The sequence below is a fragment of the Rhopilema esculentum genome, chromosome 6 (assembly GCF_057945365.1).
Source record: "Rhopilema esculentum isolate cy_ngs chromosome 6, ASM5794536v1, whole genome shotgun sequence".
NCBI lineage: Eukaryota > Metazoa > Cnidaria > Scyphozoa > Rhizostomeae > Rhizostomatidae > Rhopilema > Rhopilema esculentum.
In genome coordinates, this window is record NC_142820.1 from 4,051,904 (window position 1) to 4,070,362 (window position 18,459).

The 18,459-nt window shown below is 36.3% G+C and overlaps 1 protein-coding gene across 1 annotated transcript; it reads right to left on the reverse strand.

Moving 5' to 3' along the window:
* Positions 1-2,916: 2,916 nt before the first annotated feature.
* Positions 2,917-17,726, reverse strand: LOC135686142 (UDP-N-acetylglucosamine--peptide N-acetylglucosaminyltransferase 110 kDa subunit). The gene is made up of 15 exons (XM_065202321.2): positions 17,542-17,726; positions 16,920-17,091; positions 15,797-16,040; positions 15,102-15,170; positions 14,484-14,600; positions 13,907-13,986; positions 12,485-12,574; positions 10,728-10,833; positions 8,663-8,803; positions 7,949-8,203; positions 7,117-7,398; positions 6,308-6,466; positions 5,690-5,905; positions 4,651-5,507; positions 2,917-3,816 (listed from the first exon to the last, which is right to left on the reverse strand). The coding sequence occupies exons 1-15, from the start codon at positions 17,573-17,575 to the stop codon at positions 3,663-3,665; spliced, it is 2,976 nt and encodes a 991-aa protein (XP_065058393.2). The 5' UTR covers positions 17,576-17,726; the 3' UTR covers positions 2,917-3,662.
* Positions 17,727-18,459: the final 733 nt, after the last annotated feature.

Here is an 18,459-nt window from a genome sequence, read left to right on the forward strand (position 1 = left end):
AAATTTATACTGGGGAGGCTAAGAATCAAGCTTAGTGACATAGGAGGACCCACCACTGGATGGGTCTGGCGCGCATGAAAAAAAATTGAAATTAAGCCTTTTAGAATGACTAAAAATGCATCTCCCAGACTAAAATTTAACAGATTACTATACCGCTCAGATTGGACAATTCGATGATTCTCAGAAAAACATTGATTATTGATTTTTAGGAAAAATTTGGAAGGGGAGGAGTCATGCTAAAGCGCTAGTGACAGACGTTGGAAAAAGAAAGAAATGGTGACCTTTGGTTCAAAGTGTACATCAATGTGAATAACAAGAAGCTGTTGCATTGAGAGAGAGAGTTTTACTTCCTGAACAGAAATGTGCATCTCCTTTGTCTATTTTCAGTAGGCCATGTTCACACATTCAAAATGCAGATATTGCAATGATACATAAAATTGTCTACTGAATTAATGCAAATATAGACAAATGATAGAAATATACCTAAATAAGTTAGTAAGTAGATCAAATAAAATCAAGCAGTACACTCCTTTTATAAGAGCAATTCTATAAGAACAGGGGTCTCAAAATTGGTAAAAAGTTAAGAAGAAATTAAGAACAAGCTAAGGCTGAGCTAGAGCTACTGTAAAATGTTTTTGTAAACAATGCTTTATGTGAAAAACGAGGATTTTATGCATGCGTGAGTGCTTTTTCGGTGAATATTCAAACCTCTCGGCAAATGAAGGTTGTCTCACTCATTTTGTTGGCAAATGAGGCTTAACACCTTCCTAGAGCGAAAAAGCAAGCAATTTCACTGCTTACACCCTATTGGTTTAAGAACGAATTAAGAACAATTCAGCCTCAAATTTTCGAAAAGATTAAAAACAGTCAGCCTGAACTTAAATTTACTGGTTCTTATAAAATAGAGTGTATGTAAACAATTCGTCCTCTTTTTATTTCATACTCTGCCTTAAAAATGATAAAAAAAGACGGTCAAAAAATTTTCATCTCTGAAAAAGTATGGGGGCTTCAGTTTCAGTGGGGGCGCCGTACCTGCACATGACATCTGTTTACACATTCTACCGTACATCCAGGCATGTAAAAACTGGGGCTATTTCTATATCACAATCTGGAGACTTTTTCTCAAAACCTCTTCTGTTCAGGGCTGCCGAGAGGGGGCAAGGGGTCAAATTGCTCCGGGGCTTCGAATTTCTAGGAGGCCTCTTAAAGTAATGACTTCCATTTTAAGAATTAAAGCAACTAAAAACAACAAAATATGCCTAAAAATAGTAACATTTTAAAACGATTGCAAAATTTGACCGCAAGAAATATTCTGAAAATTATTATAGTCTTATGTGAAGGGCGTGGCTGTAGACTTACGGTACCGTTTTGCCCCAGGGCCTCCGCAACCTTTAGGCGCCTTTGGGTTTCATTTAAGTTTACAGTATAGTCTTCATTATAGTCTTCGAAATAATTTAGATACCTAGAGATCATACCTTCGCAGCTGAACATACAGCAACTGAAAACTTTTTGAAATATAGCCTTACTGACAGGGACGTAAATTGGTGGATTCTTTTGGGAGAGTGAAGAGCACAAAACTTTTGGCGGGCATTGTATTGTTGAGCTCTTCATTTGTAGGGAAGACTTACATGTTAAAGATGACTAATCTAGGGTTTGGGGGGGGGGTGAGAAGTCAAATGGAATCAAAATCGAAGGCCTATGGCGAACATATGACGTTATAATTGGCTCATGTTCAATGTTGTCTTGTTTTCCCGGCAATTACTGATTTTTGTTAAAATTTCCATCCATTCAAGGTACAATAACACAATTCGTCTTTTTGATCTGTTATTCTTTCATTTGATAGCCTTTGAGCGTTGTGTTTGTTCATAATGTATGCTTTAGGAGGTAATTTGTAGCTTTCATCATTAAACCTTATCCCAATGAATACGAGGCTGGCTAATTATTGTCTTTTTCCCACAAAATCGAATGAATTTAAATGCTTGAGTAATATTCTACCTGTCGTAAAGGGAAAGCAATATGCAATCTTAAAAAAGCTCTTACTATCATGTCATTTGGTTGGAAAATCTGATACTGATTGTACGGAAGAAGTTAAAAAAATTTATTATATTGTATAGATGGTTAGGTTTTAACTTTAACAGCTATGGATTTGGATTTTTATCTGGGATGGGATGAAAGCCTTTTCAACAGGCTGATTTGTAGTGATAATTAGCACACCAAATAAAGTGCACTTTTCAATTTGAACGCTTAATCTATTGAGACATACGTGATAAATTCTAGTTTCGTTGTAAAAATGTAGGGTCGGAGTGAACAACTTGTGATATGAAGCGTCAGTTCGGCTGAATTGACACTAGACGGATCACGATGCGTCACATCATAATGCGTAATTTGGTGTTACGTAAAAAACGCATTAGAGTGTTCATATCTGATGCATCATCGTGCACAATTTCTTCATGCATTTCTGCTTGTTTTGAACTTGTGAACTCGATTCATTTCTGCTATTTTGCTGGCAGCCTTAAAGGCCCTTTGTATAAAAACCATTGGAACTGTAGGATTTCAAGGATTAAACTTTCTCTATCGAGCTAATGAACAACAAACATAAGCTCTTTGTATCGCATGGAATTTTTAAAACTGCTTCGATCAAACGTTCCTTGTTGATGTGTTTCGCAATCATTTTTACGCAGGTCAACCATTGTTCTGAAGCGTATCATGACGCATCGCTAAAAAAGCGAACCTTATATGGGCAGGGCCAAATAACGCGTCTAGTGTGAATTCAGTATAAACATTTTCAAGGAGGATTACAGATAAAATGTCGATCACCGTATGGATCATTTCTACTCAAGAATTCAGCCTTCATTGGCCTTTATTCACCTTAAAATGATGAAGAAAATAATCACACTCAGAAACAAAACGATCAACTGGGCGCTTAAATAACTGTCCTTAATCTATAAACATAACTATAATTTTTGCATACGAAACAAATTGAATTGCAAAATCTCAGTACTTATATGGCTACGACATGTCAGGCAATTTAAGAATATACAGAAATTATAATACGATCTCAAACACAATCTGCGAATCTTAAATAACCAAAAATAGCCTTTAGAAATAATGGGGTTTTGAAGTCAGCGATGTGATGTCATACTGAACATATCGCCCATCAACCAACCCTTTTCCTATATCGACCCCTACACCCACTCTTCATTAATATGTCACAGTGCTGACAGGTCTAAAACTGCCAAGTGTATTATAGGTTTAAAGCAAGTTTTAATAATCAACTTTCATGGGGAATTTAAATGGTGAAAATTGCATTTGAAAAATATTACATTACACAAAGGCGCCTCTAACGGCAAGCCCATTGTTTAAAATAACCAACCACATGTATAGTTCCTGCAAACAAGATCTAGCATTTAAACTCTCCTATTAAAACGTATCAGAATCAAGCCTATTATAAATTTGGGTTGAAAATAGTACAAAAATCAGACAACAGGGACTGCCAACCTAACCACACTTCTTTTATTGACGTTTCTAGAATTGAAAAGCAAGTCAGTCAATTATATACAAGTTTTCACTATATTTGATGCAAGATCCATCTTCATATTTTGAATTGTCTTGACAGTAGGCACGGATAAAGAAATGTTTCTTCTCGATATTCACGAAGATATTTATTCCAATGATATGTGATCTATTGGTAGGCCTTTTTCGTATCTTCGCCAAACTCGGTAGAACAGCGTCTCTAGATCACGAGCGTACTTCTGCGTGTCGAAGAGTGACGAAAGTAAGCGACCATCCCAAACTTTTTTCTTTATATTATTATAACTGTAAAGAAAGAAATTATGAAAATGTTAATATGCACATAAAACTGACCAATGAAATTACTTAATAAACAAAGGCTTGCATATTGTAGTTTGTTTGGCAAATGGAAGATCCTATATTATTCATAGAGTCCCAAAACGGAGAAAGGAAGGGGCACAAGAAAGAACAGAGCCCCCCAATGAAACACTTGTGTCGTCGGCCTACATTTGCACAAGAAAGAACAGAGCCCCCCCCCCCCCCCCACTGAAACATTTGTGTCATCAGCCTCGAACGGCCAGAGTGGTTGGTCGTGTTTCAAAGTGTTATTTTACCAATCAAAATCGGCAGGGGAGTATTGTATCAAAGTGCTACGTGCTTCTCGGTAGACTTGTCATACATCACAAACATAATGACAGCACTTGAAAAATCCTTGTAAATACGAAGCGATAAGAAAATTGAAGGGCAGCTGATTCTCCAAAACCTCTTTAAAAGACAGACGAATCGAGGCAAACGTTTGCACATCTGTAGAAAAAAATGAGTTCTTCAAAGTACTTTTTATCCAGCAATTTACAAATTTCCTTTATGTACGTCAAAAAACCACTAATTCAAAAAAAAAGTTTCTAAACCTTGCCTTTACAGCAAAGAGTGATTCAATTGCCAACCCGGGCAGAATTTTTGTGCTAAAAAAGCTCCCGGGCCATTATAGGAGTGTAAAACTCAAACCTGGTGAAGTTTTCCAGTTTACAAACCGGCTAATATATGATTTGTCTCCTTCTTTCTTGGAAGGCTTCTTAAAGCATAATATCGCATTTATATACACAAGCAATCTCAAAATAGCAATCATCAATAGGCGCTTACTATTTCTCATCTCTGCCAAGTCTAACAGCTATATCTTCATAGTCTTTTCTTGATCTTGCTATAAGTTCTGGAATACCTATGGCTGAAAGTTGTGAAGATGCAACTCTTGATGCGAAGGTATCAAGTGGAAGTGTAACCATGGGACAACCTGCCCAGAGTACATCCATCCCAGTTGTATGGCCATTACACAGAGGTGTATCTAGACACACATCCGCCAGCTGCCCTCGTCTGACGTGCTCCTCCTTCGGGGCAACGTTTGAGAAAACAATTCTGTCCTGCTCGACACCGAGCGCAGCAGCTTGAGCTTTGACGTTGGCCTCGCCAGCAGCAGGAAAACGCAGCAGCCATAAGACACTGTGAGGAACTCTTTTCAGGATACTACACCAAGATTCAAACGTTTCCGGGTCGATTTTGTACAACTGGTTAAAATTGCAAAAAACAAATGCATTACTTGGAAGCCCATAGGTTTCCCTAGTCATGGTGGGAGTCACTTCTGGGACCCTTTCTCCGCTGTCCTTCGTTCCAACAACCTCCTCCTTTCTTTTTTCTACATTCATGGAGATGAACCTTGCAACTGATGTAGTGCATGTAACAGAAATATTCTCCGCATTAACTTCGCCATTGGCTTGCTCCATTGCATACTGTTTCAGCTTAGCTTCGTTGCGCTTGTCGCCAGTGACATCACGAATGAGATGGGGAAACATTTGCTTGTGATCGCCCACAAAGAAAGAATGGGGCATTAAGGCCAGCTTCTCGGCATAGTGATCACTGAACTGGACCGGTGATGTTACTCTGTCCGTTATGATGTAATCCATGTAAGTTGCTCCACTTGTTCCAGGGTAACCAAGCCACATGATCTTAAAAATGGAAAGAAACATAAACAACTGACCAGCTGCAGAATAATTTAAATGAGTTGTATGGTTCTACTTTTTGCTTTTGTTTGTCAGAGAAAATTATTTATCAATGACAAAATTGCTATAGTTTTTTTATTTAAACCGTTTAATTTCTTCGTGAAATATTAAAAAAGTTTGTAAGTTACCTGCACTGGTGCTGGCTTCAATGCGAAGATTTCGTTTCGGGCTCCTTTTGTGTAGCCGTTCATATTTACGAGGATGTGGATGCCGTCTGAGTTAATTCTATCTGCAGCCTGGCCATGGCAAGTGAACTGAGTGAGATCGATAAAGTGTTCAGCTTCCTTTTCAACTTTCTTCCTAAAACTTGTGTTGTCATCATTGGTGAGCGAATAACAGAAGATCTACAAGAAACAATTTATTTTGTGATGATAATTTATGTTCATGACAATTTAAAAGAGAAAACTGGGTGTCTATGGTTCCGACCTAGGGCCAGTGGTCCTCTACCTAAAGCCAAAAAGAACAGATGATTATGGTTATGTCGAATAATGTACATAGCCCTTACTGCCCGGCAAAACATCTTTAGCATTTGTAATTTACAATTAAAGAATATATTTAGACTGTTAAAGAAACTTTGCATTTTTCTCTAGCCTTGTTTTTCAAAACTTGACCAAATCTTTGCCCTGACAACTTCTGAGACCTTTTCTTTTATTACTACCCACAGGATGTGCGACCAAACGACCTAAACACACTTCTCACTTGTGAACCATGAAGATTAAAATGAGTACAGCAGTTTAGATTCTTACCTCCACCTTAGATCTGTCATGAAAACCAGGTATACTCTGCATCAAATGTGAGGTCGGGTGATTACAAAAATCGCTGCTCACGTAACCAACTCTTAGCCTCCCACGGCTTGACTTTGTGTCGCGTGGGTGATTGTAGGCTGGTTTGTGCAGTAAAGCAACCTGAAGCGGAAGACATACAGTTATCATACCCCTATCTACTGATCTCAGCCACTTAAACAAGGGCACAGTTTTTGGAAGGATGGGGCTAAGTGGTTTATTTATCTTATATTTCGTCAAACCGTTAGCACAGTCAACAAAACCCTTCTTTTCCATTTCAGCTGCATCGCCAATTGAATCAACATCAACAATATACCCCCAGAAAACAGTTCCTGAGAAGCACGGAAAATAAAATCAAGTCACATAAACGAACACGCCAAACTCTTTCTTAGCAGTAGAGGTGCTCAAGAACAGCACCAATTTTGCGTGGCTGCACTACAGTTTCAAAATTAGATTACACCAGAGCTGAAATAACTGGTTCCCTCTGTATATACTTGATATGTACTTGGGAAATGCTGGATTGTTTTAGTAAATCGAATAAAAATCGGATCCATGTTTTCAATTGAGTTACCTTTAAGACACTTACTTTTTAAATTAAGGTATTACTCGTTAAACAGAAATTATCAAGAAATTATGAGGTCAAAGGAAGAAATCCAGGGGCAAGGGGACAAATCAGTAAAATTGAAATTAATCCTGTACCCTTTCTATCAGATATTCAGATACCTAATTTATTTCCATTGTGGGAGAATCAAAATAAATTAGGAAACACCTACCTTATCGACACAAAGATTGCCATGTCTATTTGCTATTGCCTTTCGTTGGTAAGCAGATAACGGGTACAACATTGTGTGATGCGGATGTACTGATGGCAGTCGATTTCTTGAGAGCTGATCCTCAACAATTGCTAGAAGCTTCTTCATACGTGATTTGTAATCGGCCCAGTCACATATTATTTGCAAACAGTGGGCTAAGTTGCAGTAGGCATCAGGAAATTCTGGTTTCAGCTTTAAAGCTGTCCTGTAAGACTGTATTGCTTCCGCGATGTTACCCGAATCCTAAGATAAATAAAAATTTTGAGCTTCATCAAGCCAAACCTTGTCTTAGCCTAAAAATTTGAGTTTTCCAATAAAACCTAGGATTAAAAACTTTCTTACCAATCAACACTTACCATTAATATTCGAATTACCCCCCTTGCTTTGAATAATGCCCCACCCTCGAGAAAATTTTTTCAGCCCTAGCCTTAACATGCTTATTTTCCAATAAGCAGCATTATTACAAGAAAAATAAAATATTCAATGCAAGATGCATTTTGTAAACATAGATCAACAAAATGTTTCGTTGTTCATAATAACTTGAAAACAGTGGAAAAGCTTTGACACAAGCAATATGTAAGGTGTCTTTCGGATAATTTACCACCCCCCCCCCCCCTGCCTTCGAATTTGTCCTCATCTGCCAAAAATAATTCTGGATATACGGTATGAGATTAAAACCACAATCAACATGAATGATAAATGACTTGTTTACGTTAATTGGTTTTATCATCGTTGAGGCTGCAATTTATTCTATTAAACGTTTTATCCGTGTCATTATAAATTTAAAAGGTACCTTATATACAGATGCCAAATTACTATGCGCATCAGCAAATGCTGGGTTTATTTGGATTGCCCTCGTGTAGCACTGGATGGCACCGTTTATGTCCTGCATTTCTTTCAAAGCGTTTCCCATGTTCGAATAGGCATCGGCAAACGTAGGGTGGATCCTAATGGCTTCTTTGTAGTGAATGAGTGCTTCGTGCAGTTTTCCTTGCTGCTGTAAAACGCTTGCAAGATTTGAGTGAGCTGCCGCAAATTCTGGGAAAACCTATGGAAAAGTAGAGTTTATGTTAACAGCAGTTCCATAACTTAGGACAAACAGGGGGCGTATCGAAAAAAGGAGAAAGCATACACCTTTGAAGTAACAAAGTGATAATGCAAAGATAGATAGTCGATTATAAAATAACGAGCCGAGCCGTTTCAAAATAACGCATTATGCAGTGTTTTACATTGGTCACGTTAATATTTCATATCCATACTTTTTTATGCAATCATCCTTGCGAGCAAAATACTGCACTGTAATTGCACAATAAAATTTTCAAAGAATTTTTTGATGGTTGCATCAAAGTGGATTTGGATAGACACCAATAAAGATACATCTTCTCACAGTAATCACGCCTCTCAATTCTGTCCTATCCCTTTGTAGATAATAAAAAATCGCGGGATATAGAAGCATATACACTTTTTGGTTCTACAACCAAGAGGAGAAAGAAAGTAAGTAACTTACTTCTAAGGCCTTGCAGTATAATCTTATTGATTCCTCGATCTTTCCCTGTTCCCTTTTGATGTTTGCGAGATTGTTCAGTGAATCTGCATGCGTTGGACATAGTTGCAAAGCGGTGTTATAGCACTCTTCTGACTCTTCAACCTGAAGAACAAAACATGTTTTTGCACTGTTTACAACGCCCTTAATGAACATTTATTGCTTTAATTCATTAAATATATTATCTTCATTTACATGATAACGAAAAACGTCTAAAAATTTAGTTACAACTGTTTAGCTTTATTATCAATTTTATATTGCGTTTAACTATTCTCGTTAACAAGAAACAAAATATAAAGATTGATATAAAATATCGGAAATTCACTTATTTTAGAAAGCCATTTTATTGCAAGCTTTTAGGAATCTCGTTAAGAAACCCAGTTTATGTAACTGAAAGAGATCACGGTTTAAATATAGTATAAGGGGGTTCTAAGATTTTCCTGACGTTGACAGAATTTGAACTAAAGGCTTCCTGCAAAGTCAACTTTACAAGAGTCTTACTTTAAAAGTTCTCCTGCGAGGCTATGAATAAGGATAACAAGTTTAAAGCTAGGCATTTTGATTGATCGTAACAGTATTCCGAATTTTCGACTTTTACTATTGGTCTTGCTCTAAAAATTATCATTTAGAAGCTCATGGGAAAATTTATTGTGACGAAGACTTGACTTCTAAATTAGGGCATGGTTTTAATTCATTTGCACTTTCAAATCACCTCACTGTATTTCCTCGATTTTGCACCACTCCGTGCAATCTGGCCACATTTCAATTAGGTTTTGGAAACAAACAAATTTGCTTATAAGCAACATTTCAGAACAACTCATTAAATCTTTCACTTGCTTTGAAAAATTGAAGCTTTATGAACGTAGGTAGGCTAAATCGAGGAAACAGACGCCTAGAAGGTTGGGCCTAACGGATCAGAGTCGATACCGTCTGTTTCAAGTGTATCGAGAACGAAAATTTTATACTAAGAACTTGCTTTAAAATCTACAATGAAACTGAAGTGCGACACGTATTGGGACATTAATAAAAACTGATCTTTCTAGAGTCTAAAAACTTTCGGGACCGACTTACTGGAAGAGATTCAATATAGTAAAACTACTTTTAACGGAAACCTCTGATAACTCGAACTTTCCTTAACTCCAACTTTTTTCATTCCCCTTTAGCCTTTCTCAGTATGTTCGAGCCACCAAAAATTGAACATTCGTTAGCTTACACCATTTTCGTCGTTCCCATGGAGGCTCCAGTTATTGGGACTTCGCTATGTAAATTTTGATCTAACACCTTGACGAAAGCGTATTGCGCTGTCTTAAAGTCTCTATTTGAAAACTGTGTCTGAATGGTAAGATTTTTCCAGTTCCCATGTAGATAGTGCATCCAGAGTATTAGACGTAAAATTGTTATCACTTTTCGAATTTCACACTAAGATTCGGATCTCATACTTGTTAAAGATAACTTTCTATTGAATCCAGGTTATTAGTCGATTCATTCACTGAAGAAGCGGGCTAGAAAAAAGATAACAAAAGACCCCGCCCTTTAGATTTCTACCAACAATATTTTTTGCGCTTGCCTAGACAAGGACCATTCAGCATCGATGACGTATCTTAACAACAAGTGTCCACGTTCGATAAACTTTCAAGGACGGGATCTGTTAATGAAAACTACGCAAAATCAATTTATTTGAAACCTTAAACCCCGCACGCATCAATGTAGAATTTAAAAGTGTTAATCAAATTGTTTTTAGGTTTAGAATAACATTTAAAGCAAGTTCTTGTCTTCAGCTGCGATAAATATGATCAATGCAGTGCAAGATATCTAGAAAAATGGGGGCAATGGGGAAAAATGACAACAGCGGACTTGTTTCGCTACACCGTTTTCTAAAAAGCAATAATACAAAAAATAACAGGAATAATTGCAATCAAATAAAATCACACTGGTGCACTAAATGCCCAAACTATGCATATTTATCACAGCTGACTAACGGAATTAAATTTTCGCTCTAGTACACTTTAGGCATTAGAAAGGGCAATACCTTTCCTTGCTCTTTTAACGCATTGGCAAGGTTGCAATAAGCGTCCGGGAAATTTGGTTGTAGCTCAATGGCTCTTTTGTAAGTATCAACGGCAAGATCAATAAGCCTAGGGAAGACCAGATGCATATGAACAAGGCAAAAAACGTTCATAAAACAGCTGAAATTGAAGATTTCATGAATAACTGCAATGAACGTAAAGTCATATTAAATAGCTAATTGGCTTATTCCGTCAATGATTTAGCTTTATTGCATAAGACGGTTGTGTATTCTTACCATCTTTCAATCAAAGTAAACAAAATCAAACGAAAGTGAAATAACTACAACCATGATAATAAGAGCGAAAAAATATCTTGCAGGTGATTTATATCTAAAACATTTTTTTGTTTTCTGATTTGCAGAAAAAACCTGAAAGCTAATTCAAAAGGTAGCCTTCTTGACAATAATTATAAAAAGTTGCTTTTGTTGGCTAGAGTAATTCTTATAGTTTTCATTTAGAAACAGTCTGTCCAATGTTAATTCCTTGCTTTAACAAACATTTATTGCGAAGAATCCTTGACTCTTACTACCAGAAAATTATTCTTTCGTAATGTCATTGGCCACGAAAAACGCCATATACAAGGGAGGAAAAACATCTTTTAAGGGTGATTTCATCTTGAAATACGGCAAAGCTTTAGAAAAAAATGAAGCAGGTAACATCGATATTGTTGTCATTGCAATGGAACACAAACAGGATTTATTTGCTAGTTAAATGCCTATATGTATCTTGACTAACTGAAACAGTGGTAAGTAGAATAATGGAAACGAGGTGGTACAAAAATGCACCAGATAGAACAAGCATATAGATAAATAGGAATTACACATTACAACTTAATCCGATCCATGATATTTGGTTTCATTGAAAAATAAGTTGGAAACAAATGTGAGGTTATCTTAATCAAATGAACCTTGAAGCAGAACTTGTAAGCTTTTGGAACCCTTTGAATATCTATACCAACCAGGCTATCAAGACTATAATCAGATTTTTATTTGATATGATTGCATAATAATATAGAGATATTCTGGCATATTAAAAACTTTGAACAACTTCAGAGACCAAAAAGTAGGCCTTGCAAATTCTTTTACAGATCATGGCAGTTGACAATAACTCCTGTAATGATATATACAATTAAAAAGAAGTGCACACCATTATGAATTTATCTCTGTGTCAGTACAAAGGGAGATGGTTAAGCGGCAACAAGCACAACAGGTTAAACATTATAGAAAAAGAAGACCTTAATTACACAATGACAAGAACGTATGAAAGGGTCCGTGCTGAATGGAATGGTTTAGAGATTCTATTGCTACTGGAAAGAAAGTCCCTTCAAGTTGTGCCCCCAAGTCCAGTTGTGCTAATAGAAACAAAATCACTACCTTGCTCAACTAACAAGTTCCACTTTCCTACCCAAATGTTAAAACATATTTTTCTGCAAAAAGTTCTTTGATTGTTTCACCCTCATGTTACTATCCATACTTTAATCCATTTGAAATAATTTTCATTTAAAAGCATGAACAGCAGAGCACACCAGCAGATACTCTACATCTTTTTAGCACTGTTTATTGCTTGTTGTTGGAGCATCTCAGGACTTCTAATACTCCACTAAACTTGCTTCCATTTTCAGTGCAGAAAACTTTTCATAATGGTGCACACTTACCTTGAATTGGTGCTATATATATATATATGTTATATCCAAAAAAGCACCAAAGATAGCTTTACATACCCTTGCTCATAGTAAACACATGCAAGGTTACCATGGACAATAGCATGGCTTGGACTGATGGCTAATGCACGTAGATATGCTGTGACAGCCCTAGAATATATATATATATATGGAAATTAGCTGTATATATATATATATAATTGTAAAAAATTGCATGTATACAAATATCTACCTGGAGACAACCATGTAAAAGAGTGAACATAGAGCAAAAATGTTTGCAGCTGCTGTGCAAAGAGCTTCTGCACCTGCAAGCTGCGGCAAAATGGCGATGCGCAAAATTTTTCCTGCCAACCAACCATGCGACACTTTGATTGCAATCCAGGCCTCCTGGGAGTTGCAATGTGCTGGGGTTTCGTGTCACCACAACCACAACAGACCTGAGCATGGCCAAGTGAATTGAAGCCTGATCGACTCATTTTAGATACAAATATTTAAAGTTTGAGGAAGTATACTTAAAAAATTTCAGTTCTACAGAGAAATAGTTCAAAATTTAAATTTATTTTATCTCAAAAACGGCACCATGCCACACGCTGATTTCTTTAAAGATTTATATATTTTCATGACCCGAAAAAAAGATGAAAGTGGTCGGCATATCTGGAAAGTTGGAACATGTTGATAATTTAATGCAAAGATAGTTAAAGTTAGGATTGTCAAATTTAGGGGGCGATTGACTGATAAGTTAAAACAGCCATATTAATTGGCATATGCAGTATATTCATGAATGTTTTTCGTTAAAAATAATTGGTCACAAATGGAAGTAGCTGTTTTCTCCTTGATTATGAAATCACTTTGGTATTTTTGGTATAACAGAAGGAAACTGAACAGAGGGAAACTGAACAAAGCAACATTTGGCAAGGGCAACAAGGGAAGCTTTGTTCCATATTTAAATTAACCATTGCGGAAAATTTCCACCATGCTGCATCCTGAATTTGTGTATACTTTTAGTCAAAAGTTCAACTTCTTTGTATAATGTCTCCTTCAGTGGCAGAAAATTGGAAAACGCTCTGAAAGTTATATACTTTTCAAATAATTCATATTTCCTTCCTTCCTTTATACTAGGCCTAGGGATAGGATACTTTAGTTTGACAGTGAAGCATAGACAATGAAGAGATTAATAGGTACTTTTAAAGCCTTAATTTAATGATATAAATGTATCTTAAGTAGAAAATTTACCTATTTGATTCCATAAAAATAAAGTAGAGGAGAGGTTAAAATTCAAGGTTTGTTTCCTCATATATTTTTCTTTCATTCCAATCTGGACAGAACAACACAACTTTCGCAGGCAGGCAAATCACATAAGCATGTGTGCCCATAAAAATGTTATTGCTCTATTTTGTAAAAGTGGGATTCCCCTAACAAGGAGTTTTTTTAGATTGAACAGGTTTTGTGGTAATTTCAGATTCTGCAAACATCCAAACTTACCTGTCAAAAATTCTTGCTTCCTTCAGAACATTCCCAAGATTTATATAGGCATCCAAAAAGTTAGGGTCAATTTGCACTGCCTAAAACAAAAATATCGAGGATTACAACAAACCCAATCAAACCCCAATAAATAACAGACTCTTACCAAGATAGCTAGTTTTTGAGAAAAAAAACAGTTAAAATCTAAAACTCTTTTACCCTCTTATACTGCATATATCAAAATGTTTTTCTTTCTTTTTATCAAAATGAATGACATCATTAAACAAGAAAAACGATGAGGAGCAATCCAATTTAATCAAATCTCGGTTGAAGAAAGAAAAAACTTAAAAATAAGATATAGCACATATTTTGCCCTAGAATATTCAGCCCTGCTTTTATCTGCTGCTCTAAATTTCCAGCATTTAACAATTCTTTAAAAGTTCCATTTTTTAAACACCAATATTGCAATTTTCATGGCATACAGAAGTGGCAATTTCTTTCTAAAAGTTTAGTCATCATACTCCTAGATTTATTTCATCGGAAAAAATACTAGAACAGTATAAATAGGAAAAAGATAACATATATATATAGAACTTACTTTTTCAAAATGATGAATAGCAAGCCAAATCTCAGCTTGTGCATTGAACACGCATCCTAAATTACTCCAGGCCACAGCAAAGTTTGGCTGTGTCTCAATTGCTTTTAAATAACATGCCTGAAATTCAAAAATATACATAATACATAATATACATAATATGATACAAAGTATACATAATATATACATAAACTAATTTTCCTTCCTAAAAGAATCTTTGTCTTTGTCTTTGTGGTTCATTTATGTCAACACTGCTTGCAAGACCATTCAAAAATCTCCACTTAACAGAAGAGAGATAATGAGACATAATGATAAAACCATGGTTTTTAAACAATGCTGGTCACATCATTGTTTAAACAGAGCCTTCAAGCCAGGGGCGGACACTTGATCAAATTTTTGGGGGGCAAGCCTATTGTTTTAATAAGATGACATCACATGTCCCATTGTTCTAGAACAAAAGACCATTGTCCTCTAAAGTATTGGGGGGCGGTCGCCCCCCTCGGCCCCCCCAAGTGTCCGCCACTGCTTCAAGCAGTGGTCCCACTGTGTTATATGTGTTTTGACATACTGTTTAATTATATCATGAAGGTTTATCATGTCTTAAATGCTGGTGTTACCTACCTTTGCCTCTTCCAATCGGCCTAAAGCTTTTAGTAAATTGCCAAGGTCACTTCTCACACAATACAGATCCTACAAAATAATTTCAACCATGACTTTTTTCACAAAAATTTGCACAATTTCTACTTTCAACTGCAGCCCGACAAGAGGTATCACTTTAGCAGAAATCAAATAAATAATTCTAAGATCAAGAATAAATCTTTTCTTTCCTCATCAAACAAAATCCCTCAATATTTTAAAGCTAAACACAACTACCTCACGAGCTCTTGTCCCCTTTTTACAGTTTTAATGTGAAATTTTGTCAAGAATTATCTACAGAGTCTGGCAAATGCTGCCATAAAATTTGTTTGGAATTGGATCAAAAATTTCAATTGCTCATCAACAGAGCTGAAATGATGATGCATGTTTGAGGTTTTATAAAGGTTTAGTCAAGAAAAGGTTTACTCTGTCAAGCTCAATTAGATAGCTTTTTGGTACACAGGTCATTCCAGCCAAATTCAAAAAGTTTGTGCTGTTTAGAGGGTCCTTAAAATGGCTATGAAATCAGACACATAAAAGGCAACAGGCAGAAATTTTACCTGGGTATAATTACTCTCACTAATACTAATATATGGTGTAGATTTGAAAAAAATCTTCAGGACAGCACAGAACCATTGTTGAATTTGTCTGGGATGATCAATTCAAATTACTAGACATACAGGGTTATACTGTAAAGCTGTTGCATAGGCTTGGACTGCTCCTTCTAGGTCTCCTGCAGCAACTAGGGCAGCAGCCAAATTGATGTAGCCATCAATAAAATCTGGTTTAAGCTTGACTGCATGTCTGTAATTGTTGAGAGCCTCTTTTAGCTGTCCTTTCTCCTTTAAGACATTGCCAAGGTTAGAATATGCTTCAGCAAGCATTGGATTCTGCTTTATAGCCAAAGTGCTGAATTGGGCAGACCTTGATGAAAGAAAATAGATTGTATGAATGTCAAGTTCATTGAGCTGAAATAAGTTCAAACTTACAGGTCAAAAAGTGTAGTTTCAAAATTTAGAGTACCCAAAAATCCTGACAGCATAACGTACCCGAGATCTTCTCTAAGGCATGTGGAATTGAACAGTATTTTATTTAGAAATAGCTTGCATTGCTTTTACATATTAGTAGAGAATGCTCGTGTTAAACCAAACTTTTTTATAAAAACCAAATAATTGAGGTTCAGGCTTGATGTTCTAGCTGGCTGACTTTTTTGAAGAAACGATGAGGTTTGATTGATTTTCAATTGTTGTTAAATTGTAGCAGGGCAATATCAGGGTGCTCAATCAGAAAGGGGGGGGGGGTGATGTAGCCTTTCTTTAGCTCTTGCATGTTTAAACTTAATAATTATGATTTTGGCTACTCAAAACTACCAATAAAAACAAACTTTTAGCTGCAACCTGCAAGAGAAGGCTTCTGAAGTGTAACAATGATGTTCATGACTTTAGAATGATACAAATGACTCAATTTATATCATGGACCAGGTGTGAGCACAAGAAATTGAGCATAGCTGTGAGCATATACAAGTAGCTATTTATCAATCTATGATACCTCTCCCTTATGAAACTAAGGGTGTACCCTATGATTACCCTCCCCCACTGCATAATCTGCAAAGTACTGTGTGGGTATGTAAATTATTTCCAAAATGGCAAGGTGCAGTGAATTCATTGACATAACCCGTTTCCAGTGTGAGTCAATATATCAAGTCAACACTTCTGTTCATTGAAAAACCATATTGAATAAAAGATAATTTACAAAAAAAAATAAAATAAATTAGAACAGTCACTTGAAGACATGAGAACTTACTGATCTAATCGACGACACTGGAAATGAATCGACGACAACAACAACAAACAGCCAGTATTTTCAGGTTCTCTCCTCCACCACTGAATACACATCTTCTCTGCTCGGTCATAATTTCCATTCTGGTATTCTCGATGGGCTATTTCGGCTAAAGACAGGGTCGACACGCTATTAACTGTAAATGGAAAGCATTGAATGCATATTAGCAGTGAATATTTGGGCAGATTACCACCTTAACGTGGCTATGGGCAAGTCTCACAAGAGATAAAGTATATATTTCATCACAGCCTACATGTGATTTATATTACATTAAAAGTATCAAACAATAGAAGAAACTCGGAGATTTGAAGAACAATATATTCGAAGCATGTCAACAGATATCACCAGGAGTGTCCTAATCAAGGAGAATAGTGTTTCGAATTAGACGATAACTGCCTAACACATCTGAATAAAACTTGAGTCAATTGATTTAGTTTTGGGTCATCAAAGACAGACAAGACACCAAATGTTAAATCAATAAGGATAGTGTTCACATCTATCTGCATATGATTATGAATAAGATGAGAACTGCAATAACATGTGAACCATTATTAATAATAGAAACTTTTCTTGCTAACAAACTTGCCTGGACTATCCATGGTTGTCGTTCCCATAACCATATTTCATTTGGTCATTTGCTTTAGTTCAAGCTGAAGACCTTTAAATTCTAATCAAAGGTCTATCATGTTTGTGCTTCAGTAGCGTGCACGCTTTCTCTAGCTCCTCTAGTTTAACAGTGAGTACATCGTGTCCAACAATCCTGGCCGGTGAACAAAGCGTAATTATGATAATTATATGCTAAATAAAAGCGAACTATCCATTGCGCACGCACATTTGGTAGAAAAAAAGAATTTCCTTTTTGATCAGAAAAACTGTATAGAGAATTTTGTTTCAATGCTTGATTTTCTTATTTCACTGCAAATGTAGATTTACACTTCTACATGGCTATGGAGGGAAGAAACGGGTATTGCGTATTTAGACCTCCGTAAATAAAAGAGGCAGTGCTAAAAATGCTGCTAACGTCAATCAACATGAAAATTATTTGGGGAAAGTACATAAACCGAGTAATTTTTAAAAATTTGAAAGACATAAACAAACAATAAACGAGAATGGCGAACAAGGTCTCCGTCGAACTTTTTGCGAAACTTTTGTTATGGTCTTTAATTTGCCCTTGCCCCCTACTTCTAAACATCCAACTTTCTTCGGAGCCCCTAGCAAAGAAAGTATTTACATCAGTGGCGTAGATAAACGGGATTCAGAGCAGAGTCAGGAAAATATTACAGTCGCACGGCAACTGACCGGAGGCAGGCACCGTGGAGCCATTGGGCTAGCAGGAGCTATACCCCCCCCCTCACTCTTTTGCAATAATAGGCTACAAATTTTTGGAAGGTTTACTCTAACGCATCTTTGCATAGTTTACTCCTATGTAGTAGCAGTTCTTCTTGACTGGAAACCTTTTTTGTTCTTTTTTAGCTGTTTGATCTTGTTTAATGATATGATGTAT

Coding starts and splice junctions, on each gene's coding strand:
- LOC135686142 (XM_065202321.2), bottom strand. CDS start 17,575: ATGGTTATGGGAACGACAACCATGGATAGTCCAG. Junction 10,834..12,484: donor TGTGTTTACTATGAGCAAGG/GTATGTAAAGCT, acceptor GGTCTTCCCTAG/GCTTATTGATCTTGCCGTTG. Junction 8,804..10,727: donor CGTTAAAAGAGCAAGGAAAG/GTATTGCCCTTT, acceptor TTTGTTCTTCAG/GTTGAAGAGTCAGAAGAGTG.